A 26696-nucleotide genomic window follows, 5' to 3' on the forward strand; every position below is an offset into this window, starting at 1 on the left:
ACTCTCTTTATATATTAAAATGTTTCATCCATCTTTTTGAGTTTCAGAGAAAACGACAAAAGCTATATTCAAGTAATCGTTTGTATTTCAATTGGTGCTGAAATATATATATATATATATATATATATATATATATATATATATATATATATATATATATATATATATATATATATATATATATATATATTTATATATTTATATATATTTATATAGAATATGTTTTGTCAAAATACTGACCCGGTCAAAATGGCGTCCTTGGACACACAAGTCAACAGATATAATTTGTTGTGAATATGAATCTGATAAAAACTACCAGCTGAGCTTCTAAAGGTCTGATCCTGTGCTGTTGACGGGTAAACAGTAAACGGTTTATTTAAACGGTTTATTTAAACGGTTTATTCAGATCGTATTCCAACATAAACTCTCACTTGTCATCTACAGCTTGTTAAACTTTCTAAGTTCTGAACACGAATACGTAGATATTTATGGTTTTTTGTCGCTCCTATTATCAGAAAACCCGCTCTTGGTATTGGAATTATATTTCCCATGATGCCTTGGGGGGGATGTAAACAGGAAGTACGATGAAATGGAGTCAGTGAGTCACACTGTGGGAACCAATTTGAGCCACATTTTTGGCAAATTGGCACCATGAAAAGTATCGCGTCAGAACTTCCTGTTGTTTTCAGAACCGATGACGGAGATTGAAACGGACTTTGATGTCCTTCTTCTAAAATATGATGTCATTGTTTAGTCATATAGACCTCTATATGCAACTTTTTTTAAATATATCTATTCTTTTTAAAGTGAAAAGGCTAAAAACAAGCGTGGTTGATCTGCTAAGTACACAAATCAAAGCCAGTTCTTTTACATTCTTCCCACTAGGATGATGACATTAAAGTAGTAGTTTGACATTTTTGGGGAAATCTACATATTCGCCCATTTAGCTGAGAATGTCTGTATAATATGAAGCTACAGCCAGCAGCTCTATCTCCTAAAATGTCAAACGATTACTTCAAGAAGGTGGGAATGATCTCTGCATACATGGTTCTACGCAGTGAACTATACAGTATAGATGGTTGTCGCGTCGTAGAATGTAAAAGTGTACAGCACACGTGTTCAGTGAGCGCTTACTGCGTCGATGTAAGCGAGAGAAAACGTAACACAAACTAAATACTCACTTCCTAAAACAAACCCATCACAGCAAGCTACAGTACGACTCTGACATGTAGACGACATGACGAGAGGTCAGAGGTTGTATCCTCGCCGAGGACGCCACAGCAACGACTTAAAAAAAGAAGATTAGTGGTCCATCTTTACAAACAACACACAGAAGTATGAATAAAAAAACAACGACATACTTCTGAGCGGTTTTCTGAAATATAAAAAAGAAGAAAATCAAGTGTTTTTGTTCAAATTGTACCAAGCTACCTCCAGGCTGATTTAACCCCGGCCTGTCCGCTTGCTTCCTCTTCGTTTTGGCTCCACATATCCGTAAAAATAAAAAACTTCCAAAAGCTAGTTTTCCCAGTCAGTGCACGGCAGGCCTTCGTCCTCCGACTCGGAATCCGGCGAGGCCTCTTTGATTCTCCTCAGGGCCTCGTGGATGCTGCGGGTCAGAGCGTCGGCCGAGTGGGTGAAGCTCCGGTGTTGGCGCTGCTGCTCCGGCCGGGTCCGCACCTTCTTCAGCCGGACGCCCTGCCGGATCTGAGCCAGGATGTTGTCGCCGTCGTCGTCCGGGTCCGGGGCCAGGACCCGCAGCTCGGCCTTCCTCAGGTGGAAACAGCCGCGTTTGAGCGACGCCAGCACCTCGTCCATGGGGGAGCTCGCTGCAGGAAACACACCCGACGCTACAGTCAGCCTCAAGCACAAGCTAAAGACTTTTAAATACTGTATAATACACAATTTAACAACTGTTTAAAGTAATAAAGTCTCACGGAAAACCAGTAAGGATGACAGTAATATATATATCACAATTTTGAAGAATGTATGTTCACGATGAGATCACCTCTCTATATAAAGCAGTTTTCATTGTTAGCGGCGAGCTAATTAAACGTTAACCTTTTCCTTTGTTCTGACATAATGAAAGAGTTCCCTCCTCACCTCTCCTCCACTGAGACGAGTCCAGCGAGGCCGTCTTCTTCAGCTTCTTCCTCGCCGTCTGCAGCTGACTGCTGTCGAAGAAGCGCGGGGAAAACGCAGCCAGAGGCAGAGACGAAGATTCAGACTCGCATTCGTGACGCCGCACCGGGCTGGGGTTGTCCTCCCTGCCCTCGCCCTGCTGGTCCTCTGAGGGAGGAGGTGGAGGGGGAGGCGGGGGAGGTGGTGGTGGAGGAGGAGGAGCAGCACCCAGTGACAGAGGCAGCGAGAGGAAAGGAGGCGAAGAGTCGAGGTTATGGAGTTGAACCGTAGGCAGAGAGACGCTGTCGCAGCTCCAGGCGTCAGATAGAGGAGGAGCAGAGAGTTCTGGGAGATCGGAGACGCAGTCGGTCTGAACGCCGGCCGAGTGAGTGCTGTGCTGCTGGCCGGCTCTCCTCCGGCCGGGAGGCTGACTCAGACGCAGCCGGCTGGACTTCAGGGTCACCTGGCCGGGATAACGCTGGTAACAAAAAGATCAGACACACCGGGGGTCAGTCACAGGTCACAGGAGCTCTTCAGAAGGAGCTGAACATCAGCGGACGTCTGAGCTTTCTCACCTGCTTCAGGCTGCGAAGTCGGTCCAGAGTCCTCTGCCTGTCCTGACTCACTCTGGCGTTGCTCTTGGCTTCGCCGTCTTCCTCGGCTTCACCTCCCTTTACGGGGAACAAGTTTGATTGTTTTGGTCTCTCGTAGTGTGGTTAGCCAACGATGCAACTCGGACTAAACAACCGCACCGTTTGAAAAGAAGGCTCCCAATACAATCCCACCCGCTCTGTTCTTACCTTTCACAATAAAAGCCCTGGACAAACACACTAACGGTTTACCAGAGGGAACTCAAATTCAGCCAAATTCAAACATGCAAATGCTTACGAATTGTGCGTCGTGGAGTCTTACCTGTTGCAGTGTCTGTAGGGAAACATGGCTACCTTGTCGCTGTTGAATCTTTTGGTTGTGATTGACGATACAGATTTCCTGTTGAAGAAAAACAAAAAAAAAAGGACATAAACGGACCCGCGCAGCTGTTCTGAAACATGTTCACAGAGACGTCTTTCATCGTCGTTACCTTCTTGTTTTTGAGGTAGACTTTCTTGGCGGTGATGCGGCCCCTGCGGGCCTCGAGCTGCCTCGTCCTCTGCTGCAGGACGCTGATCTCGTCTTCTCTGAGGGGGGGCGGCGGGGTCGCCGGGTCCTCGTCACCCTTCATGGCGTCGGGGCTCTCAAAGGCGTCGTAGTAAACGACCTCGTCCTGTCGCTCTGGTACAACATCAGAACAGATTCAACCAAACGCAGTTATAAACACTGCTTCATCGGGGTTCGCAGTTTATTAAAGCGCCTGAACAAAACTAGTCACCTGTTTATGAGCAACAATAATGCATTTGCCCCGTTCCATGGAGCTGAACTAAAGCCTCAAAGATGCTCACCGGTCATTTGCCTCCGGAGACTCTGCAGCTGAGCGGTGAGCAGCAGCTCCTCGCAGCGCAGCACCTCCGCCTGAATGTCGTACAGCTGCAGCTGCAGCTCGTAGTACAGCTCCTCCAGCTGGTCCAGGCGCAGCATGGCGTCCTCTCCGCCGCGCAGACTCTGCATCTAGAAACACAAGACGCACAGTTGCTGCATTACTCTCCTAAACCGCGGAGCGGAGGGGATCCGCCACAGGCCGGGTGACTTTGCAGTACTGTGTTTTTTAACACATGTTCCTTTTTTGAACTACAACAGGTACTTCTTTATGTACGTACACATGTACAGTAAGGGTGTGACCCCTGCAATTATTCCCAATGAGTCACTTCCACTGCTGTACAGCAGGATGTTATTCCCTCCATTGCAGGATGTCTGAGTCATGAGCTCATGTTTCTAACGCGGACGTTCTCTTACATTTACTCAAGTACTGCACCAGAGTACAAGTTGGAGGTACACTTTATAATTTACTTCTACTCTGCTACATTTTGGAAGCCAATATTGTATTTGTTACTCATTTGTTTACTTATTTGTACTTAGTTTGCAGATTCCGATTATTAATAGAAATATTATTAATTAATTGTTATGTATAATTATAGATTAAACTACCCAGCAGTATATTAAGTAGCTGCAACATTAAAGTGACACATTAATGCATCAATAATTATAATCCAGTAGAATAATATACGTTATTCTGACATGAGCCCCTCTGCATGATGAGGACTTTTGGTACTTTTAAGTATTTGATGCCAATACTTTTACTGAAGTCAGACTTCCACAGAGTATTTGTACACCGTGGTACTGCTACCATCTGGAGTACTTCTTCCACCCCTGGTTATTGTGGCTTCTGAACAGACTCACTCTGAGAATAAGAAGCTTTTTAAGAACACACAGCTTGTGATCTTCCTCAGTGATGAAGCGTCTCGTGAGCAGCGTCGGTGGACTTTACCTCCTCCTTCAGGCCGTGCTTCCTCTGCTCCAGGCAGATCTCTTTGGCCCTCATCAGCTGCAGGGTTTCTTTGGAGACGGCGTACTGCAGCCGCTCCATGCGCTCCACCGCCGCCGCCCACGCCGACTTGCCAAACTTCTTCTGGTCGGCGCGCATCCGCTCGTGCAGAGCTGCAACACGTACAACACTACCGTCAGAGATGGACCAGAGCTGCACTGATTGTTTCAAGACGCCACCTTCATATTTTATCACTATTTCATAATGTCTTACAAACTGAACCCAGAATCGACTAATTCACAGATTAATCAAAGAACATAACTGTTAAGTTTCAGCCCTTAAATGGAAAACAAAGCAGCGTTTAGTGCACGTGTGCTTTAACTGGAGGTAAGGGAAGCCTGTTCCTCGTCTAAACAGAAATATGTTGACGTGTCTCCGAGCGGTTCATAGCTGAGATGGTTTCAGGATTAAAATACTTCTGGAGGACTTGTAGAAATGTCTTTGGTATGTGAGGTTGGAAACCTGAGACTGTTGGTATTAAATCATCTCGACGTGGAGCGTCACGGAGTAAACACACAACACATCACGGCAAAGACAAAAGACTCTTTTATAAAAACAGGAAAAGCCTCCTTTCACACTCGTTCACCTTTCTGTGCCCGAGTCGTGGTTTCAAAGAACTTGACGGTCAGGTCCTGTATGGAGAGAACGGCGGCGTGAGCCTTCTTCTGCCACTCCTCGTCCTCCTTCCCCAGGCCCTCCACTCGACGGGGCCCCAGGCGCTCCGTCTCCAGGGAGATCTGTGGGGGGGGTCAAAGCAGGCCCTTAAAAGATCAACACACAACATTTGTACCAGCGAAGATAACAAAGAGGTCAGAGAGCACGGACACGTTGCCCCAACGTGAACACACGTTACGTACGTCTACTGCAACGTGACACACGTTTCTATTAATAGTTCTGTTCCCCTCGTATCATCATTCTATTCTTCGGTAGATAATAAACTTTGAAGGGGATGTAAACAGTAAGTGTTGCCATGGATTCAGTGAGTTAGCTGTGGACTTTGTATCGTCTCTGTATTTGTTTACATTTTGGCAAACATGGCTCGACATGCACGGATACCGATATCAGCACCGATAGAACCTCTGCAGCTATAAGGGGCGTCGTCTTTCTTCTAAGCAGATTTATTGACCTTCATTTGTGACGGACATTGAAACGTTCGCCTCGGAAAGTCGCACTTCACCTACAAATGTGCGTCATGTCTGCGTGCTCCGGTGTGACTCCGTGGAGGAGAACTATGATGACACAAACAGCAGGACTCTGGGCTTTAATGAGCTGCAGCAGAACAAACAACAACAACAACAACCTCCTCACACAGTATCTTTGCCTCAGCTCTCCATTCACTGCAGGGTTCAGTGTAATACCAGCAAATGACAGCAGATGGCGGTAACACTGACGCCTGGCATGCTCGTGCATGTTTGTGTCTCCAGTGACACTAACCCACTGGGACAATAAATAAATAAAGACAAAAACAAATCTCTGATAACAGAAAGAGAAAACGCCGAACGCACCTCGGTAGGAGTTCATGTTACGCGGCACAACATCACATGTCAACCAGAGTTCACTGTTCACCAGCTCGTGTCGGGGGCCACGTGGAAAAAAGAGTGAGAAACGGGGGGAAAGCAGTGCCACGTGGAGACCTGAACCCCCACCCCCCCCCCCCCCCAAGAGAAGACCACATGGAACAAAATGTACACAAGCAGATTAACTTCCAGAGAAAGCCTCGTGCACTTAAAGTCATACACTAATATCTCAATGTAGAACAGATGTGTGTAGGTGCTCGAAAATAAACACCAACAAACCTCAAAAGGCCTCGATTTATGTCCGCTAGCACACACTGTGCTTTTTACAGTGTGTGTGTGTGTGTGGCTTGAGTACAGGGAGTGGTTTTGGGGTGAAACTGGGAGAGAAAGAGGGAGGAGAGATTACATCAGAGACCAGAAAGAAAAAGTCTGAGAGGTGGGGGAAATGAGCGGAGTCGAGAAAATAAAAAAGAGAAAGAAAAATATTGAAGTGAACAGTCAGTGAGTGAGCTCATTGTTCAGATATCCTTCAGCACAAAGCACCGACATGAGAACACATCTGAGGAGGAGAGCCGGCTCCAACGTTAACACCAAGAGAGCAACAAAAGGCAGATCAGCCCCACCGACACTGAAAGCATCTGTTGTTTACTTCTGTGCACGTTGACTCATGCAAAGCAGACGTGTGTGTTTACAATGAAGGTTCAGGAGCTGATTCAAACACAACATGATTGTGATACAAGTTAGTTTTTACGAACCTGAACCCCTTAATCTAAGTCTGAACTGACTTAATGTAGATTAATGTAAAGGCTGCAGCACAAGGGGATGCATGCAGAGAGAGAGAGACAGACTTAAAAGAGCTCTCCACCAACACAAAGGCCTCAAAGTAGATGCAGCAGAAGCAGAGATAGCCAACATCTTTTTTTTCTATTCTGGTCCCTTGTTAAAATCTGACGCCCACAAAATAACCAGAAAAAAAATGTTCAATATGAGGCCATTCACATGTAGAGCTGCTCTGCAAAACAGGCAAAGTGACACGAGTTTAAAATATCACACCAACACCAAAAAGATGATGGAATATCACGTATTAGACGTTTTATCTCTCACCTACTGCTGTCAGGAGTAACACAATGTGAGCACCAGTCATTCATGGACTACTTGGAGTCAAATAAACTCAACAATTCGTTCTATATTTTAGTCGCGTGGTGGCTTTGAGGAGTTGTAAACGTATGCTTTGTTAACGCGAGGACGTCTGTGAACACCAGTAAACAAACTACATGATTAAGTAGCAGTTTAACACCTTCTATTTAAGTCGGCTCCCAACTTGTGTACAACTGAAACCAGGCAGGACGCGTCGGGGGGGGAGATGCCACCGAGAGGGATTTCCTTCAACACCTGCAGTCGATGGTCGACATGCTCGTGGTGACAAAACACAGACGCGTCAAACTCTCTGAAAATAGACGTGAGGTCAGCTCCCGCGGTGCCGGGATCACAGCGTGGATGCGGTCGCGGTGGAGCTTTATCTTTAAAACAGTGTGAGATACGGGGCAGTGATTATCAGGCACTGGATGGATACAAACACTGGTGAGCTCCACACAAAGGTGAGCACGACGGCTCATTAAAAGAACACAACGTGTCCGTGTATCCAGAGGCGGATACATCTCGCCCATCTGTGCCACAGAGTTCTATTGTTGTCCATTAATGATTAAACACATCAATGAGCCTCACGGTTGCTCCACATGTGGATTCATCCGCCGCTGAAAGTAGTCCCCAACAAAAGCTTTTGTGACGTCTATACATTTGTGAAACAAGACATTTAAAAAACTGTGACAGGCGTGTGTCATTATTCAAGGAAATCATTGATTAAATCAATAACCATAGATATCATTGGATCTATATCGTCAACACTGAAAGGTGTTTCTGTGAGTCATTTAATTCAGAACATTCAGGAACACTTTTTACTTAACGTGATATTTATAGACGCGAGCAAAGTTTGACAGCTGGAGGTATGAACACCCGTTGCCATGTAGCGGTGCAGTCGCGTCAGTAACCGGAGCTCGTTGTGGTACAAAAGTCTCTCAGACTCGTTACAGAGGAACCTCATTTTTAATTCATGGCTGACCTCCGACCCTCCAGGCAACCGGACACCGACCCTGCACCGCCCCCAAAAACACACAACACAGACACACAACAATGCTCCATTCACCTAAAAACACTCCACACCCTTTGTTGTGGATTCATTCACGGCTCCATCTGCTCGTCCACTCTCTGACTCAGTGAAGCTGACGAGGTCAGAGAGGAGACGGAGGTCAATAACCTGCAACGATTTTCATCATCGATTCGTTTTTAAAAGCAACAATCTCAAGTTTCAGCTTCTCATTTGTGAGGATGTACTGCTTCTTCCTTGTTGTATGTTATAATAATAATAATAATAATAATAATAATAATAATAATAATGTTTCAGCACTTCTCTTAAACAAACAAAGTGACAAAGTGATGTACATGTTGGAACCAGGACAGCAATAAAGCCAATAAACGACCACAATTTTACAAACAGCCAACAATGATGTGTGTGATGGTTTATGTGATAATAAACAGTAACTTTGGATTTTATATGTTTAAATCAAGAACTTAAAAGATTGCAATCTGCATCTCTTCACTATTTTCTGACCTTTAACAGATCATACGATTAATTAAGAAAATAACAGATAGCTCGAGAATTCAAATAATTGTTAGTTATCGCACTACTTCACTGTGAAACCTGTCGATGAATACAACAACTGGCTAACAAAGCCTTCATCAACCCTAACTGTGAAACATCTCTACAGTTGAATTTCTCCCGTCCTCACACGTTTCCAGGTGTATTCACACAGATTAACACATCGACGGCCTGTCCCTCCATCAATCAGCGTAGCAGGATGCAAACTGTATGTAAATTACAGTCACAATAAGCAGAGAGGCTCTCCACGATCCCCCGACTCATCAGTTTGGGAGAAACCAACCGCCTCTGCCGGCATGGAGGACTCATTTGCATGCAGCTTTGTTTTCAGCCGTTGGATCGCCCCGAGGGGAGCAGCCGGTGGAGCCGGGAAACTTTTCCACCCGTGCAGAGTTCAGAGTCTCCGTAAAGAGAGTCTGAAACAAGCCGGACTCGAGGGGAGTTTACACCTTTAGCTCCATGTACGACGCGCCTCACTTTCAGCCTCTAGTATGTGACAAGATCCCAGAAATTCTGCACACTACAGTTCCCATAATGCAACTCCAAAGTATCTTTTATCAGATGCTCTGTGCACTTCTTTAACAACTCACGTCTCCAGAGAAAGAAGATGGATCTCTAGGAAACATTACGGGACACATTGACGTTATAAAATATAGATTTATAAACACATCTTTAACAATCGGTCATTTGGGTTTCAGCCGACTGAGAGTCATTTAGTTGTTTTGCTTTTTCATGCTTCTGAGCACATCTCTGGTGAAAACAAGATTCAAAGAGATGCTTCTGTGTGATTCTTTGTGGAGAATCTCAGTTTTATAGATTTGTCGATTAAATCAACTCAAGAATTTATTTGGTGGAGGGAAACACTGTTTTTTTAGTCTTCTTTGACGGTACATTGAAGATTTTTGGTCGCACTAAACAAGCAATTTGAAGATAGATTGTTTTTATTGTCAGCAAACACCAAACATGAGTCTCTAAACAGGTCACAAACATATAGTTTCATTCTTACAAAGGGATAAATAAATCTATAAGACAGCTGGTCACTGTAGTCGTTAATCCTTTTTCACTCAAACAGGAGGAATAGTGCATTTGTTGAGGACTATTTTCAGCGGTGGATTAATCCACATATGGAGCTCTAGTGAGTATTTATGGCAATGTAAATACACTACAGTGTGTGTGTTCAAGGAACACGTCACCCAGTGCAGAAGTGAGGCTCATTGATGTGTTTTCAATAACCTGTTCACCACAATAGCACATCTTTAACACGCACACACACACACACACACACACACACTAGTTGTTAGTAGATGCAGTCATTGATGTTTTGGGAGTTTCTTCACGGCGTTTGTTGACAGAAACCAGACTGATCCTTGAAGAAGAAATGCTTAATTTAGAGCAGCACCCGCCCAAGAACCCAAATACCATCATACTGCAACACACACACACACACACACACACACACAGAACACACCCACACTTGTGTTTGTTGGTGATGACACGACGCAGGATGAGCGAGCTGTGAGAGGAATGTGGTGAAGAGACGGGAAAGTTCTCACAACACGACTGAAGAGAGTCTTTACAGAGAGACAGCGTGTGTCCGCTGAAACGGCCCTCAGTCCCTTTAAACATTACATCAAAGTCAGACGCTGCGCTCGTGTTATTCTCACACTGTGAGAGTAGCTTGTTATCGCTGCCTCTCTCCTCTGTTGTGTGTTTTTTCTTGGACTCCACCTTGAACGGACACACCTGAACACAGCGGGGTCGACTTGAAGTAAATGCAACGAAAAATAAAGAATCTTCATCATTCTGCGTCATCACCTGTAAGTGATGACGCAGAATGATGAAGATTCACGTCTTGAATCTGTATTTCTGCTGCTCACTCTGGAGCTCAAACTGTGAGGCAGAGACGTGAGGTGAAGACACTGAGTGATGTGAAAAGGGACAGGCTGTCTGACAACAACAGGAAGTGGTTTAGTCCTGACTGAGTCTAGTGAACACGCAGACGTGATGCACAGCAGTTCAGATTCAGAGTGATTTCAGCTTTATTTCTGAGGCGCATAAAAATCGGTTAAGAAATTCTAATGTCAGATCTGCAGCTCATGGAGGCAATTAAAGCACAGATTCCTGCTATCGGAGTCAGCATAGCGCTGCTCCACGGAGTCATAACTCAGTCAAATCCCAGCACGCAGACATGACACACATGTGTGTGTGTGTGTGTGTGTGACTTTCTGAGTCAATCATTTCGATGTGCATCGCAAATTATCATCCGTAAATCTGCTCACGAGTCACACGTAAGACTGCAGAACTTCCCTGAGAATCACGACTTTATGTTTTCTTCAGTATCAAAGTAATCCAGTCATAGTTTGGTGATAATTTGATGAAATTAAACATTATACTTAGTGTCTGAGGGAGTGTCTGAAATCACTGGCCTGTTCAAAGAGTAGCGTACGGTGTCTTTCACAGTGGAAACATCTTTTCTCAGGTTGTAAATCATATATTGTGACATTTTGTCAGCAATTTAAAATGTTTTTAGGAACACCTACGATGACAGAAGGCATACATTAAACGCCCACAGCTAACGCTAGCAGCAGTGAAGTGGTACGTCAAGAGGACGGTGGCTGACGTTCCATCAACAGCTAATTCTGCTGTTGCACTTCAACACTATCACGTGCATTTGTGCATAAATGATTTAAATGTCTGCAACGTATCCCTGCAGGGCTGACTAAGTGCGAGTGTCAAGACTGAACCGAGCTCTACGAGACAGCGGAGACTAACCTGCGGGTTTTAAAACCTCCGATGAAGAGAAACAACAAAAGCTGTGAAAGGAGAAAGAGGAGGAGTGCTGAGGCTGCAGAATTACTGAGTGGTTTAGTGGCTGCTGTAATAATACTCGTGCTGGTTGTTAAGCCTCTCTGGCTGATCCCTCTGCCCTCCACGCAGGCCACAGATGCAAAGACCGGCTACTACGCCGTCATCATCATCACCGCCGCCACACATATCCTCGGCAACTAATGTCATTGCTGTGGGCTTAGGAGGCTCAGTGGAGGACATCACCAGCACGAACCATTGCTTTTAAAACCACCAGAATAACACTGTAGCTGGTGGAGTACAATGGAGTAGAGAGGCAGTCAAAGTGTGCTCCGGGACAGACCAGCTCGCCGACTACAGCTTAAATCAACCCCCCAAAACAGATGGTATTTGTATCCGTGTGTGTGTGTGTGCATTACCTTAATCTGCTGTCTGCGCAGCATTGCCAGTTCCCTCATGTCCCTGAAAGGCTGCAGCAGGTAGTGGTAGAGCTGAGTCGTGGCCTCCAGCAGCTCTCCGTACGCCTCGTCCTCCTCGGGGTACACCTGCAGCAGCTCCACCATGCTGTCCATGGCTCTGTGTTTGTCCAACACCTGGGACAAAAACAAATAATACAAAAGATGTAGAGAGATGTAGCGGGGAAAAGGGGAGCAGAGATCCACCGCATATTCCACTTAAATGTTAAAAAGGACAAGGACGGTGGTGTTTTATCATTTTCTTATCGTCAACAAATCCCATGAAGAGACCTAAACCAGCGATGTGTTTGTCTTTCTATTAATACTCTGACTGTGGCTTTTGGCTCCTACTGAAGACGTATATCTAGAAAAGATAAAGAAAAGAGGCCCAAATATGGTCACGTTTAGGCTAAATCATTTCCTTAAACAGCTGCACACTGAAGACTGTTTTATAATCAATTCCTTGTTTAAGTATTTCTTTAAAAGGAAAACGCCAAAAGTTCACTGGCTCCAGGTTCTAAAACGTCGGAGGACAATTCAACATCAAAATGCAACACTTTTGCTATTTTACCAGCAAACATTGTCAGATGAACAACACAGGAGCCTATTTAATAGGTTTATTATACAGAAGAGTGACGCTGGCTTTGATAACGTCAACAGAAGAAGTGGATTTGATTGTGTAGTGATCTAGTTCGTGACAACGAGTCCTAAACAAAAGTAAACAATCCAAACCTAACCCATGAAAGTGAGAGCTCAGAGTAGGAGAGTCTTCGTATGTGTGTGTGTGTGTGTGTGTGTGTGTGTGTGTGTGGTCTGTAATGACACCATTAAATATATTGTCTGAGTGGAGCACAATGAGAAGAAATTGGCCCCAACTGTTGCTGATTGGTACCATATGTCCTGCTCTCCACAGACCGCTCATTGTTCCTGAGATAGCCGCTATCAGAACCTCTATTGTACAACAAACACACAATCCACGTCCCCGGCTGTGAAGAGACCAGTAGCTCCAATTCACACGGGGACACAATACGTCTCCTTCACTCGTGCCTCAGATAAATATTGAAAATGTGCCACCGCCCCAATATTTGGTCCCGAGCGCCGGATAAAGTGCTCTTCTCTCTGCGAGGAGCGACGGATATGAATGGAGACTCTCACATTTACTCCGGGCTGCCCTCCACGTTAGAGATACACACTGAGCGATTCAGCTGGAAACACTGCTGCCACTGTTTACCTTGGGCCTGCGTTACCATCGTAACCACCGGCCGACTCCCCCCCTCCTCCCCCCTCCCCCCTCTCCCCCCCTCTCCCCTCTCCCCCGGGCTAAATGAGCCGGGTCCTGCCTGGACACGAGCTACGCAAAACTACCAAGTTTTACAATTTATACCGGTGAAACTTTGACACATCTGGATTTTCTTTTACTACTTCCAGAGCCGTTCCTCATATAATGCAACAGTCCCGCTGTAATGTTATTTACATAGTCAAATATATCTGATGATGAAAGGAAAGAAGCCGGAGGGGGGCCTGCGACGATGGGTTGATGAGTCAGCACTTTCAAAAAAAGTTAGCAGCGGAGTTTCTCGTCTTATTTAAGAACTGAAACTATTGTTTGACTAGTTGATGAAGAACGCAATCTGCAGCTGGTTTGCAGTTTTTGAGTCATTTTTCAAAGCACAAATGAAAGATTGTCCTCATCCTAAAGCTTCCACGTTGGGAGGGGTTCTTTAGATGTTCTTTGTTGGAAGTGTAAACTGAGCATCTTTTCAAGAAGTCACTCTGGGCTTCACTAAGTTGTGACGGGCAGTTTTAATTATTTGATAGATCTCAACGAGGCGCGTCTCTCTCTTGTCCCTCCGATACTTAATGAGACCAAACTTTTCTATGGAGGTCGGTTTTTCAGCCACGACAAAAGGTCAACACGTGGCCTGCAACAGACAACAGACTGAGTACGGCTACCGGTCAGCTATGAGGAGTCGGGAGTCAATGATGCGAAACAAAAAACTTTTTTTAAAATGATGAATCACCGCAACCACAAGAGGTCCTTCAGCATGCAGTCATACATGAGCACAACAAATATGAGGCTGATGAGTCCAGAAGTGAGCGTAGGTAATAATCGGCATATTAATAGATATTGAAATAGTCGTTAGCTGCAGCCCTGGTTTTAACGTTTTGGTTGAACTTCACTCGTGTGGTGCTGACAGTTTGCAGAGTCAGCGAACTGGAAGAGAAAGTTTTTACAAAGTTCTGTCACCAAAATGAATGTTTCCAAGCAAACTATAATTTAAAAAAGTGTCTGAGCTACAGCGGCGAGTGCAACATTAAATGTACTTATTTCAACTTATTTAAAAAACCTCATTATAATACACATAATCGTGTACAGAGAGCACTCCGCAGTGCAACGAGTGCATAATTAAAGGAGTGATATGAGCTACGGTACAGACATAAACCCCGTCATCAGGACTAACTCTTCCAGTCCTGTCTGCTCTAACTGTGCTCCGTCTAGCTGGAGGACTTGTAATTGAAGTGTCTCACAGGAGGAAGCAGACACTCTGTTTAATGGCTCTCCGAATGAACCGAATGCTATTTGGGAGACATAAATGCAAAAAGGGGGAAGAACGGTTATCTAAAGAAACGCAACAGCACAGCTCTTTGCAGAGCTGTGACCGACAGCTAGAAATCATTAGAGCTGAGTGCGTTAAATCTTCACCGTGTTCAAAGCTTCTCCTCGGGAGGATTCACGGTTCCAGCAGACGCCGTCTCACAAAAGGTAACGCGCACCGTTGTACACAATATTACGTCTTTCAGCTCAAAGACAAATAAATACGTGTTGGTGGTTTACACAATAAAAGAATGGCCGACATACCCCAACGTGAATCATGCAATGTAAACACACTGAGCTTAAATGTTGTGCCACAAAGCCACCATGACTAAACACAAACTGTGGCCACATTATCACATTAAAACATACAGATTTAGAGCAACATGTTTTCCCTTTTTGTGACGGTAAAAATGTATAAAAGAGCGAGAAATCAAATCCCGAGATGCATAACAGAAACGTTCTGGTTCCAGTTGCATAAAGATGAATCTGTGCTGGTTTTCCTTGTAAAACTTATAACAGCAGATTAAAGGAAAAAGAAAATACTTGCTGCCGTCTTAATGTGCTTTAGCAGCTTTCACAGGCCTGAGGCCTCATTACTGAGGTCCTCATTAGTGCGTTATGTCCCATCTCAGAGTTCCCATCTTAAAACTACAACTGTACATTTGATTCTTCCAGTCACGTCTGTGTCTTTTGATTAAAATGTACCGGTAGGCTACTCGAGATGGACATCCCATAATGTAGACTCTAGGTCTCTCTTGTTTCAACGAGGAGTCTGAGGCACTAATCGTGTCGGTGGAGGAGATTAAAACACACCTTTTTTATTAATTGATGAATAAATGATCCTGGCAGTCGATAAATATACGTCTTAATAAATGGTAAAAAGGAAGCGTCATCATACGGTTTGAGAAGCCTTTCAGTCATAAGACTTCGGCATCATTTTTGCCAGTTATTTTGAATTTAGGACAGAGTCTATGCCGTCCCTAAATTAGGACGGCTCTGTAAAAGCTAAATTAATATCCTAAAATAAGATGGTTTCTAATAAAACCAAAACAATCTTAAATATCGTCTAAACTGAGAGAAGATGTCCAGACGTCTGCGTAATGAGGCCCCATTCAAATGTGTGTTATCTTGCTATGTGTCTGGTTAGTTCTGTTTAACAACAGGCCTCAGATAAGGAAAAACTGCAAGTCTCTGGTCAATGATTGGCAAGACACATGGCCGACATCTGTGGACGGTCTTTGTGCATATTTAATCCAGTTATCACCAACAGGGCGGATAAAACACACAACAGTGATTCTCCATCTGCTCCATACACACCGAGAATGCTCTCCTTGTACTTTTCTCTTATCACATAATATTCTACTCCACGTCTGCATGGTGTTATGGATGAGGCATACGGTACATTAACGTGTAATGTGATGATTAAAATGTTCTAAAATGTGTTAAAAAAAGTGTTATACTTCCCCACAGGCCAACATAATGTACATAAAGTATAATTTTACTGAAGGTAAAACTCTTTGTCTCTCCTTCCTTCACATCATATCATTAAATCCAACGTTTCAGTGCCGGTCACTCTGTTGATTATATCACCTAATAATAACCTGCAAGACGTATTTAGAATGGACTTAGAGGAAAATGGAAACACGTGAAAATCCACTAAACCTTTCCTGTACTCTGTACTAAATACTAAATACTAAATACTAAATACTACCTCTGTTGTCTCGGAGAGACTAATCTTGAGGCTGTTTCTAATTTTGTGTTCTTCTATAGTGGAACAAAATAAGAGAACAAAATAATACACTTCACAAACGTCTGATTGTCACAAGATACGAGGACATAACGATTATTTCTCGTTACTGATTAATCTAATTAATCAATTAAAACTACTGTTTTAGTCCAGAACATAGTGAAAATTGTCATCACCATTTCCCAGAGCCCATGTTGACGTCTTTAAGTTGCTCGGTTTGTCGAACCAACAGTCCAAAACTAACAGATTTTCAATTCACGATGGCATAAAAGTAGCAAAGTTATGAGAGAAATGTTGCTTTAAAAACGGCTGCAAGAAGTAATAAACAATCAAAAAGGTCTATGAATCTTTGAAATCAATAAACTATGTTTGTTGTTTGTACAACGATTAGTCGATCAATCAACAGACAGAAGAATAACTGGCCTCTATTTGTTGTACAACTTTCTTGCAGTACACGATACTAAACTTCAGATTTTGGGCTGTTGCTCGGACAAAACCAGACATTTGTTACTATTCTCTGACATCGTACTGATGAAATACGTCACTGCAGCTCTGCTAGATGCTTAGACACTGAATCAGATCATGTCTATCTGTGTCATATTAATAAATCCAGGTGCAACAAAATGGGTCACCATCTGCTTCTGAGCTCTGTCCTAAATAAACAAAAGAGACGTGAAGTGCCGTTAAATGATTTCTTCCTGGTTGGAGCAAAACCTGACTCAGCTTCATTCAGCTGAACACAACAACAGAGGAGGTGAAGGACTCCCCGAGGCTTTGTCTCCTCGAGAAATAGTAACTGTGATCATCACTTCATCGTTTGTGATAAACTGAAGGATGAAGTGTTTCCTTTATGTGTTGATGTTGAATGTTTATGATAAACTGAAGGATGAAGTGTTCCTTTATGTGTTAATGTTGAATGTTTGTGATAAACTGAAGGATGAAGTGTTCCTTAATGTGTTGATGTTGAGTGTTTGTGATAAACTGAAGGATGAAGTGTTCCTTTATGTGTTGATGTTGAGTGTTTGTGATAAACTGAAGGATGAAGTGTTGCTTTATGTGTTGATGTTGAATGTTTGTGATAAACTGAAGGATGAAGTGTTTCCTTTATGTGTTAATGTTGAATGTTTATGATAAACTGAAGGATGAAGTGTTCCTTTATGTGTTAATGTTGAATGTTTGTGATAAACTGAAGGATGAAGTGTTCCTTTATGTGTTGATGTTGAATGTTTGTGATAAACTGAAGGATGAAGTGTTCCTTAATGTGTTGATGTTGAGTGTTTGTGATAAACTGAAGGATGAAGTGTTCCTTTATGTGTTGATGTTGAGTGTTTGTGATAAACTGAAGGATGAAGTGTTGCTTTATGTGTTGATGTTGAATGTTTGTGATAAACTGAAGGATGAAGTGTTTCCTTTATGTGTTAATGTTGAATGTTTATGATAAACTGAAGGATGAAGTGTTTCCTTTATTTGTTGATGTTGAATGTTTGTGATAAACTGAAGGATGAAGTGTTTCCTTTATGTGTTGATGTTGAATGTTTGTGATAAACTGAAGGATGAAGTGTTCCTTAATGTGTTGATGTTGAGTGTTTGTGATAAACTGAAGGATGAAGTGTTCCTTTATGTGTTGATGTTGAGCGTTTGTGATAAACTGAAGGATGAAGTGTTGCTTTATGTGTTGATGTTGAATGTTTGTGATAAACTGAAGGATGAAGTGTTCCTTTATGTGTTGATGTTGAATGTTTGTGATAAACTGAAGGATGAAGTGTTCCTTTATGTGTTGATGTTGAGGGTTTGTGATAAACTGAAGGATGAAGTGTTCCTTTATGTGTTGATGTTGAGTGTTTGTGATAAACTGAAGGATGAAGTGTTCCTTTATGTGTTAATGTTGAATGTTTGTGATAAACTGAAGGATGAAGTGTTCCTTTATGTGTTGATGTTGAATGTTTGTGATAAACTGAAGGATGAAGTGTTCCTTTATGTGTTGATGTTGAGTGTTTGTGATAAACTGAAGGATGAAGTGTTCCTTTATGTGTTGATGTTGAGTGTTTGTGATAAACTGAAGGATGAAGTGTTCCTTTATGTGTTGATGTTGAATGTTTGTGATAAACTGAAGGATGAAGTGTTCCTTTATGTGTTGATGTTGAATGTTTGTGATAAACTGAAGGATGAAGAGTTTCCTTTATGTGTTGATGTTGAGTGTTTGTGATAAACTGAAGGATGAAGTGTTCCTTTATGTGTTGATGTTGAGTGTTTGTGATAAACTGAAGGATGAAGTGTTCCTTTATGTGTTGATGTTGAGTGTTTGTGATAAACTGAAGGATGAAGTGTTCCTTTATGTGTTGATGTTGAATGTTTGTGATAAACTGAAGGATGAAGTGTTCCTTTATGTGTTGATGTTGAATGTTTGTGATAAACTGAAGGATGAAGAGTTTCCTTTATGTGTTGATGTTGAATGTTTGTGATAAACTGAAGGATGAAGTGTTCCTTTATGTGTTGATGTTGAATGTTTGTGATAAACTGAAGGATGAAGAGTTTCCTTTATGTGTTGATGTTGAATGTTTGTGATAAACTGAAGAATGAAGTGTTCCTTAATGTGTTGATGTTGAATGTTTGTGATAAACTGAAGGATGAATGAGAACATATGTTATCTTCCTACACGTTTTTCAGCTGCCTGGACTTAAACAATCCCAACAGCTGTGACCGGTGACACATCATTCCTCTAACTCCACCCCCAGTTGTTCTCCTATTCTTTTCTTTTTTTATTCTATGAGACTCCCATTAAACTGTTCAGCCCACTAGAGTGTGATGTCTGGCCAGACCAGCTCATATTACAAGGCCTGTGAACATGCAGCAACAGATGGCAGATCACAAAGGAAGAGGAGGAGAATAAGCAGACCATGGGGGACAAACTTATGTTCTTTTGCTGCAGTCTGCTGCAGTTGTCCTTTAAAAGAATGCCTTCTGGTGTAATCTACAGCTGATTTTAAAGCGGTAAAAATGTGCTTTTACAAACACCAAGTACCAAAAGATTCATATCACACCTACATCTCATTCAAACTAAATGAAAACATAAGTTAATTCACCTCTTGCATGCCTCTCTTGGCCCTCCCCAGAGCATCTTCGTAGCCTTTCTGCCTCAGCTCGCTCAGGCTCTCGTAGTACTCCTCCGCGTCCTCGCTCTCGGAGAACAGCACCTCCGAGAGGATCTTCCAGCCGCAGGTGTCCAGCGCATGACCCAGGTACACCTGCAGCTGGTAGCACAGGGCCGTGTCCGTCTCCCGCTGCGACACCGACGGGGCGCCGAACAGCACCGACCACACGCCGGACTGCTCCTCGGGAAAGGAGGGCAAACACGGCTCCAAGTCCGAGTTGACGGCGCACAGCTGCAGGTGAGCGGCCCGCAGGTCCTGGAAGGAGAACAGACCGGCCCAGCTGAAGTCCTCGAGGCCGCTGACGTCACCGTCACCGTCGTCTGGTTCTGCATCATCCGGAGAGAGCGGGACCTCCACGTGGTCCAGGATCTCGATATCTATCACTTTTGGTGTCACGATGTCCCACGAGGCTAACGTGGGGCTGACGCACTCTGGCGTCTTTGAACCACCGGGTTTTAAAGTGTCTTTGTCCCCAATAATAGTCTTTGTTGTGGACTCTGAGTGCGGTCTAACTTTACCCGCTTGGCAGACTTCATCTTTCTTACTTTTCGTGGGTTTTTCCGCCGCGGCGGAGGCACCGCGCGGAGGATGCGTAACGCGTAAATCCCCGTCGAGGAGAAAAGTAGTCCGTCTCTGGACGGTCCTGTTGTGGCAGGTTATGGCGAACTTTCCCTCGACCACGTTCCAGGCCACGATGAAGACAAATTTGTGCCTCTCTTTTTCGTCGAAGACTCTCGGTCGCACGGACACCCACTCGGACTCCAAGTTATCCTCCATCATGAATGACATCTCATCCAGCCAGTTAAAAAAAAAAAAAAAAAAAAAGATGAACGCAGAATCTGACGTCGACGCTAACGGCTACTGCTAAAGTAAGATTCGGTGCAGGTGAAGCGGATCGACCGACGAGCTAAATTAAGAGGTGAGACAAAGAAGGTCCGGCTTTGTTTACCCGTTGCCAGCTGCGCGCGAGCTGGAGAAGACGCAGCGAACGTCGTCGGTCGGATTTGGGATCCAGACATTAAAGAAGTTCACGCGCTCGGACACGACGGCGGAAAGTCTGCTCCATAACGTCGGTTGTTGTCATCGTGACACCTGGCCTCGCGCTCAGCTGTGATAAAAAACGCTGACTGTTGAGTGTGTGTGTGTGTGTGTGTCGCTCTTTGTCCGCGAGCAGACAATGCGGTCGCGCGGAGAGCTCGGGCTCTCTTTCTGTGTGTCACGTGTGAGCTTCTGTTTACAAGCAGTCAAAGGTGCGTGTGTGCGTGTTGTCAAATCCGGGGAGGGATTTAACTGGTGCACCCCCTCCCCCCCACAGTGTTGCGTCCACGCTCCATGATGAGAATAGGAAATACCAACATCCATAAATAATCTGCTCCCAGTTAAAGTAGTTTAATAAGAAGTAAATGTATTTGCACAAAATTCAACTTTACAGTATCATTTTTATAATATGCATTTAATACTGCAATACATAGGCTATTGTTTATAAGTAACGTATATTGTTGTATAAGTATTACATATAGTTTTTGCTCATAAATGTAATTATGTTATATAAAAGTATTTTCTTTGCTATTTCTCTTTTTTGCTCAAAACTGCTGTAACAGTTTATATATCTATCTATCTATCCCACAAAAAGTAAGAGACATATACATGCATATATTATGTTACAGAATTTGTAATGCATTAATGTAAACATTATGTTAATGTTGCATCTGGTAAAGGTGTGGCTTATATTTTACTTGATATACGACTTTCAACAAGGGATCAATGAAGTCTTATTTTCATCAATTCTTTTTTATTTAGATTTTATTATAAATATGAATCTCCAAAGTACCCCCTGGAATATACAGTGTGCATATATATATATGTGTGTGTATGTATGAATATATTCATAAAATGTCAAGTCAAGTCAAGTGTTCTGTAAATTGTAAACAATACAAATACTGCAAATGAATCAATACTAAATGGATATACATGGGTTGGATGACTATGTACATTATGTACATGTAAAGATGTTTGTATAGGCTTACTATATTTAAAGTGTGTCAGATTTATATTTGACATTGACCGATGATGTACATAATAAAAATGTGCACACAAAGAATGTAAAATTATAATCTATAAAGGCAACAGTGAATATTTTAGTGTTTAATTTTGAGTAAACTATACTTTAATGTTAAAATACAGTTGTTAACGCACAGATACTTTTTAGACATGTTTCAAGCTAGTAAGAAAATGCTCACTATTGAAGCATGAAGAGGAAGCACATTTTCCCATGTAACGTGAAGGCATCACAGTCCCTTTAACAGGAGAGTTTATGAAACAAAGCGAAATACAAATGCTTAAAATACATCCGCATGAATTAGTTTTCTTCTATGATTTAATGTTTTTAATTAAAATAGTTTTCAGTTTTCCTCAATTCTCCCTTTGTCTTCTATAAATCGTTCTCTCTCGCGCTCTGTCTCTGCTCACTGCAAACGTGCACGAGGAGCATAAACATCTGCACGTGGGCAAATCCATGACGCAAGCTCGCAGAGAACGTGACGACTGCTGGATGCTGTACGGAAAGTCAAGTAGGACAAAATAAAATCGCTTATAAACAAACGAGAGATGTCGTTTTCAAAATACTAAATCGATGAAATCCAACCGGAAATAATATTTAACAAGATAATAAATACATTTATATAAATTCCTCTTCCGTTGGACTTGATGATGAAACAATCCCACACTTGTTATATTACATTATATATATCTCCAGATAACATTTCTGCTCGTTTTTTCACTACATGCTGTTTGTGTGCTTTTTCATCGTCTTACCAGCATTTCAGAGAGAACATTTTTTTAAATAAACTTTAAAATAATAATAATTCATAAATGAAATGCAACAGCACATTTGAACCATTCAGCACTCACCCGACCTCGGAGCAGAGAAATGACAGTGTCTGGAACGTTGGCTTTGTTTTATTCATTCATTTATATTTCTTCTTTGATGTAATGTTGACCTTTTAACCCCTGACATATTCTACTCTCATAGGTTGGTCCTGACATGATATTTGTATTTTTTACAAAGTAGGATAAATCAGAAAAGCTGCTGTTTCCTCCAGACGTATTATGTCTGCAGAGCCGTGCATGATTCCCTGAGGATGGTTAGTCAGCACACTCGTATGTCAGTACAACATGTAAGACCACATCCTAACATTTCCACATCACTGTGCAGACAAACACAGGAAATCACAACTCCCTTTGGACATCCAGTTTAACACACACACACACACACACACACCTTTGTTAAATGTTCTCTGGTTTAAAAATAGGAGCACTTACCAATGTCTGTAGAGAACATGTTGATGAAAAACAGTTTAGTTTCTCCTATTATTCTTTGTGTTTTCATCACTAGATGGCAGCAGCAGCAGCTTTGTATTGTTCTTACTATCCAGAGAGAGTAACGCTGCTATCATTTGCATGTTTTTGACACCACGGAGCTTTCTAAATATTAGCTAGAATGGACCGATGCATGAAAACCACTCTGACCTCCAGGACTGACACGTTGAAGTACAATTACTTTCTATCCAACACAGACAAATCCTGGCTCACGCATGCTGATTTTGTTCATTTAGAAGTTTATTTCTGACATTAGGTATTACTTTAGGTGCAATCACAGCTGCTGCTTTGTTTTTAGCAGCTACAGTAACTCGCAGTTGTGCAGAATATGATATCAGTATTCTACATAGTTAAATGATTTTAAAAAAGGCAGAAAGAACTTTAGCAATTCAATCTGTTTTTGTTGGCCTTGTCAAAGAGAGCCTTCAGCTGCTCCTGGGAGGTGGCCTCCTTCTGCTGCATCAGGTCAGCGTGACCTTTGGTGACCCCCCAACTATCGGGCGTGGCCATCGCGGGGCACAAGGGACGGCCGGACGCGGGCTTCAGCTTCTCCCAGTAGTCACGGCGGGCCCTGCGGAGAGGAAAACCTTTAACTTCAACCAGACTGGAGGGATTTTGAGAGAAGCCGTGAGGTTAAAAAGAAAGAAGTCTCTCCAGTACCTGGCTCTGACCCAAGGCTTCGTGTGCATCTCCAGACCACTGCCCCAGTTGCCGTGCTTCTCAGATCCAGCAGGCAGGAAGCCCCTCTCAGGTGCCAGCTCCTCAGCCACGGCACGGATGTGATAGGGCTCGAACCCACAGCAGCCCCCGATGTAGCGGATACCAGCAGTGTACGCTTCCCGGGCATATTTCTGCATGTCCCATCTGGTCAGGATCCTCGGCTCCAGACCTGTGGGAGAAAACACGGTTCTACATTATTTTAGTTTGGATTGAGATGTTGAGAAGCAGCAGTTTTGTGTGTGTGTACACGTACTGAAAGGGAACTCGGGCAGGTCAATGAAACCCTGGCAGTTGCAGTCAGGAGTGTGGTAAGCCAGCGGCTGGCACATGTAGTGAGCCTTCAGCCCGGCTTTCTCCACTCCCTCCTTCATCATCTTCACAGTCTTCACACAGGTCTCCGGGTCAAAGTGGCAGTTGACGCCCACAATATCAGCTCCTACGGAGTGGAAACAAAAATGACAATCCAGGTGAGATTGTTTGTGTTGCTCTCTGTAGCAGTGTGGGCTTTAATCCGCCACAGTGTTATACTTCCACTAGATGGCACCAAAGTCAAATAATTTCACTTCTCCCCATCACCAGTGGGGACCTGAGCTTGGCATCGACCTGCACAAACTGGCTGCATGCAGGTTGAAAATATGTTAAATTAGACTGCGTTGCATTTATCCAAACCTTCATTCCATATGTTCTTTATGCAGTGAACATTTGCACATTCCATCCTCTTCATTTTCAAACATAAAACTAATGTATTTTACAGATTTCTATGTTACAGATTCTTGACCTGTAGCATTTGTTTCTTTTTATTTTCCCTCACTATGTTTATTGTGATCGTTGTGACCAACAAGGAAGGGAAATCATATAAACCTGATTCTGAAGATGTGGGGAAGGATGTTATTGAAGTTTTTTAAATCTGTATCCACACTAAGGGAGTAAAAGCCAGTACATGTCAGCCTCCATAGTGCATAGATCTAGGTAGGCTAAATAACAGAAATACCTCTCTGTGTAAAGCATTACAGTTCAACAGCACCACAAACTACAGTCTCTAAAATGATCATACAGTTGAATCAACACCTGTTTCAACAGAATCTGAATATATTAAAAGCTTCATGAAGGGAGAGTTTACTGCAGGACTCTTTTAATAGACTGCATTGTACTTAATAAACTGGTCAAGTGTCATTTGAACAGACGTCCCCAAAATCTGTGCATAACTGCTAAAAGTTGAAAAGTTTCAAATTCTGCTGTGGCTTTCATTTTGTTTCATGAGACCTCTTATCTCATCAGGCATCTGCCACATCTGCTGATTAACCGACTGACTCATCAGACCTAAGCTTTGTTTTTTCTTGGCATCGTGATGTGACCGTTGAGAGGCTGGGCACACCCACACACACAGTATGGATTAGAGATGTTGTCATACCGGCTTTGACGAGTCTGACGGCACAGTCTCCGGGGCCGACTCCGCTCAGGTCCCCCTCAGGCCCGATGCACATTGTTACAGCCACGGGCTTCCCGGTGCTCTTCAGGACCTGCACGGCCCACTCAGCCTCTTCCACGTATGCGAACAACTGAGAATGAAAGTTTATTTCAAAAATATCAACGTGAAAGATTGTTCCTCGGTTACCTGAGGGGTCATACCGATGATTTTAATTAAACATGAAAGGTTGGTTTACTAGTCATGTGAAGTACTACTGTGAAAACATTTGTGTAATATCTTTAGTGGCTCTTAGAGGAACAGTGTGTAGGATTTAAGGGGTTTTATTGGCAGAAATTAACTATAATATTCATTATTGTGTTTTAAATAGTGTACAATCACCTGAAACTGTCCCTACCTTCCAAATTACATATACTATTTACTTACTTACTTAGCTTACTGCAGCTGTCTTTACAAAGTACGTCAGAAACTTCCTCATCACATGGAATACTAAATTGCTAAATTATCCGTTGTTGCTATAAAGGCCACCTCTGCAATCAAGAAGTCCACATTTTTCTTGACAAAGACATCGGTCTGTTTCTTGAAGAGGGCCTTGATCTCATCTTCCCTCTTGCAGCTGAGGTAAGCGGGGGTCTGAGAGACTCCTCCCGCCACCAGAGCATCACCTTCATCAGCCACCTCCCTGGCCAGGTCACAAGCTGCCTCGTTGATTTGCTGCGCCTGAAGATCAAAAGAGATAAAAAAAAAAAAACAACACTGAACACAAATGGCGTCAAGTCCGTGTTTCATGCTGCAGGTAGTTGGCTTCACGAGGCCTCGGAGCAGCTGCAGTCGCACAGATCAGAGCTCTACTCACAGTGAAGCGCTGAGTGTGGCCCCTGTTCTCCAGTTTATCGTCGCTTGCGTAGAAAGTGAACGTCTGCATGACATTGGAGCCTGCTCTCAGGAACTCCCTGTGCAGCTGCCGCACTGAAAAACCAACAGGGCTTCATTCAGCATGTGCAACTGGATGCACAGGTTTGGACAAGTCGTAAAAAAACGAGAAGTACCTGCTTCTGGGTGCTCGGCTGCAGCCTCGGGGGTCCACGGTCCTGCCTTGACATAACCTCTCTTCTCAAGGGCGAAGACGAAGCCTCCGTCCCCGATGATGATCTCTCCTGCGTCCAGACACGCCAAAATACCCTGCGTGAAAACAAACGCGTGCACAGAAATGCACAAGTGTGTTACACTTAACCATCTTCGGTTGGCTGTGTGCAGAACCACTTCCCTTTGCACAGAAAAAAACTGCGCGCACACAACCCGAATCTGAGTTCCGAGGCGTCAAAACTTCAACCATGCAACAAGTTAAATAAACACAATGACACGTATTGTCGCATCGTATTTGCTCACCTTCTTTGCTCCTGGTGCCATGATTATTGCAGCAGTGACCGGCCCGTTCTTCTCAGCTGCAGAGTCCCTCTGAGTTCGGTAAGAGCTTGTGCAGAGATCCACGCTGCATTTATAATCCAAGTAGGGCCCGGTGCATGATGTCACTTAGGAACCGCCTTTCTCTTGCACAGCTCATCTTTTTTTGCTTTCTTTTGG

The 26696-nt window shown here is 43.3% G+C and overlaps 2 protein-coding genes across 2 annotated transcripts; both read right to left on the minus strand.

Moving 5' to 3' along the window:
• Positions 1–255: 255 nt before the first annotated feature.
• On the minus strand, positions 256–20662 carry jmy (junction mediating and regulatory protein, p53 cofactor). The gene is made up of 10 exons (XM_079178566.1): positions 19520–20662; positions 12058–12231; positions 5187–5337; positions 4544–4713; positions 3561–3726; positions 3203–3393; positions 3034–3111; positions 2697–2792; positions 2104–2599; positions 256–1829 (listed from the first exon to the last, which is right to left on the minus strand). Exons 1-10 carry the CDS (start codon positions 20375–20377, stop codon positions 1519–1521), a joined length of 2691 nt encoding a protein of 896 aa, XP_079034692.1. The 5' UTR covers positions 20378–20662; the 3' UTR covers positions 256–1518.
• Positions 20663–23179: 2517 nt separating this feature from the next.
• On the minus strand, positions 23180–26623 carry LOC306710793 (betaine--homocysteine S-methyltransferase 1-like). Its single transcript, XM_079179485.1, has 8 exons — positions 26502–26623; positions 26162–26294; positions 25969–26081; positions 25641–25832; positions 25098–25245; positions 23940–24122; positions 23627–23855; positions 23180–23537 (listed from the first exon to the last, which is right to left on the minus strand). The coding sequence occupies exons 1-8, from the start codon at positions 26520–26522 to the stop codon at positions 23348–23350; spliced, it is 1209 nt and encodes a 402-aa protein (XP_079035611.1). The 5' UTR covers positions 26523–26623; the 3' UTR covers positions 23180–23347.
• Between the last annotated feature and the right edge of the window lie 73 nt (positions 26624–26696).

Source organism: Pholis gunnellus (genome assembly GCF_910591455.1).
Source record: "Pholis gunnellus genome assembly, chromosome: 18".
NCBI lineage: Eukaryota > Metazoa > Chordata > Actinopteri > Perciformes > Pholidae > Pholis > Pholis gunnellus.